Consider the following 2426-nt stretch of genomic DNA (forward strand, 5'->3'; position numbering starts at 1 on the left):
GCTATGCCTAATATAAAATAACAAATAACTTCCATAAAGTTTAAATTGGTATACAAAACTGGAAATGAGTAAACATGTATAATATATAACCAAATAAATAAGAAATGTAGAACGTTTATTAGCAAAACAAGTAAGAAAGCTTGGAGGCACGGAATACACCTTGATGTAAAAATAAATAAATAAATGGCACAAAGTTTAAATAAAGTAAAAATCAGCAAACAATGTGGAACCAATTAAATAAGAAACGAATGTTTAAAAAAACTTCCAAAATCACCTTAGATAAACGGCAAAAGTCAACAGGCTTTTCAAAATCCAAAATATTGCCAAACAGGCGCTTTTGCATCTCGTTTCGAAACTAAATCATCCGCCATCGTCTTGTCTGTCTCACCTCACCTCACTCTTCTTGTCAGTCAGCTCGACTCACTCTCCTCACTGGATAAATGAAATCTGATCTGTGATGTGACTGTCGTTCGGCACGCTGCATTGAGCAGCCGCGTTCAGTTTTTAATTGTAGTGTCTGTTCTTTTACTGAACTAAATTATTTTTATTACTATAAAAAATAAAAATGACGGTGGGGATCGGTGCTGCGGTGGGCAAGTGACATAACCGGTGCTGCGGCTTAACACCGGTATCACCGTCAGCACCGTCTATCGCAACAAGCCTATTATACGTCATGCTCCCGGAACTGCTTCTGTGTACAACTGTTGGCGCAAGCTAGATTAAAGTGATTATTATGTTTTGAATATGGATATTTGTTTTACAAAAACGCATCGATTCGCTACAGGAGGCCTTTGTTCAACCCCCATTTTTTATATAACTCCAACTGGATTCGTCTGAAAGAAGAAAGTCATATACACCTAGGATGTAAAGCAGCCTAATTTTCATTTTTGGGTGAACTAACCCTTTAAGAAGAATTATCGCTCAATGTCTCTGAAGGGATGCAAGACTTCAACTACCTCCACACAAACTGCTTTGAGATTACTCTGGAGCTCAGCTGTGATAAGTTTCCTCCAGCGACGGCTCTCACCAATGAGTGGCTGGCCAACAGAGAGGCTTTGGTGTCCTACATGGAGCAGGTGAGGAACTCTTCTCACATTTGACTGTTTCACTGCTCTAGTCTCAGCTATGTCTGCCTGTAATGAAACAAGTAGAAGTTCAAACTCCATTTCTGCATTCAAAACATTAAACAAATTAAGAAAGAGCTTTGTATTCAAAAGCAAACAAGAAAAAGGAGGACAGTATTCTAGCAAATACAAGTAACAAGGACAAATTGGTTCTCCATGGCACTAACAGATAATGAACCTGTCCCTGGATACTTATAATGTGAAATTGATATAGTGCTTCAGGGGTCTTGTTGTGAGTTCAAGTAACTCTACACCTCTCAGCAGCACATTTAAAGTAATGGATGGAATCGGTTTACCACTTTGAGTGCAGTGCCTGACCACAACCAAAAGCTTAATTGACATATATCTGGACTGTCTCTTGACCTCCAGGTGCACCATGGGATTAAAGGCATGGTCTATGATGAGAACAACAACCCAATTAGCAATGCTGTGATCTCTGTGGCTGGCATAAACCATGATATCACCAGCGGTGAGAGTTGTTCTACATTTAAAAGCTGATTTTGTAGAGAGCTTTAATACTTCATTTAATGTATCTGATGCTGTTTCAGGAACGGATGGAGACTATTTCCGTCTGCTCTTGCCGGGTACCTACACAGTGACGGCTTCTGCACTAGGTTACCAACCTTTTACCAAAACAGTAACAGTGGGACCGGCTGAAGCTGTACAGGTGATGAACAACATCACAAATACACTATTGATTACTGACTTTTTTCAGTAATAGCCTAACATTTTTCTTGTTCTTTCCAGTTGGATTTCTATTTGAAAGTTCAACCAAAAGGGACAAACTTGAACGTTAAAGCTTATCCCAACAAGAAAGGTTCAACAACATCTAAAAGTCCTCTGACCAACCTTGGCCCAAGATAAAGAGCAAGAACATAGACAAAACAAGTCGTTGCTTTTTAAACTGAAGAACAACAAAGGGAAACATGGACACTCACTGTGTGCACACGAACCTCACTTTACTATGTCATGTAGATTCTCTGTTGTTTGTATAAATGCATAAAAGTGTTTTCATTGTGAAATCCATATATTGCTCTCATGTTCTTGTGGAGCATAAATATATACGTATGTCTTATAATGGCTTGGATTATAAAGGAAATGGGAAAAGGTAGGTAATGTACTGTAAACAAAAGATATTTCTCTTTCTATGAGAAATTAATCATAGATTAATAGAGACATTTAGATGGATTGTTACTGCAAATTTTGTCTGAATATGATAAGAGGTTGATCAGTATAAGATTAATTACCCCATGTGGATAATAATAATAAAATAAACATTTTATCATTTAAATAAGGTTGGTC

General features: G+C 37.7%; 1 protein-coding gene across 1 annotated transcript in view; it reads left to right on the top strand.

Annotated features, from left to right (window-relative positions):
• cpn1 (carboxypeptidase N, polypeptide 1) overlaps positions 1–2426 on the top strand; it is an 11681-nt gene extending 9255 nt beyond the window's left edge. Inside the window, exons 6-9 of the mRNA XM_016504796.1 lie at positions 937–1076; positions 1494–1593; positions 1673–1791; positions 1872–2426. Of these exons, the coding sequence (XP_016360282.1) occupies positions 937–1076; positions 1494–1593; positions 1673–1791; positions 1872–1988 (476 nt within the window). The 3' untranslated portion in view covers positions 1989–2426. The remainder of the gene's footprint in view (positions 1–936; positions 1077–1493; positions 1594–1672; positions 1792–1871) is intronic.

This window comes from Sinocyclocheilus anshuiensis, unplaced genomic scaffold (genome assembly GCF_001515605.1).
Source record: "Sinocyclocheilus anshuiensis isolate Anshui unplaced genomic scaffold, SAMN03320099.WGS_v1.1 scaffold190, whole genome shotgun sequence".
Lineage (NCBI taxonomy): Eukaryota > Metazoa > Chordata > Actinopteri > Cypriniformes > Cyprinidae > Sinocyclocheilus > Sinocyclocheilus anshuiensis.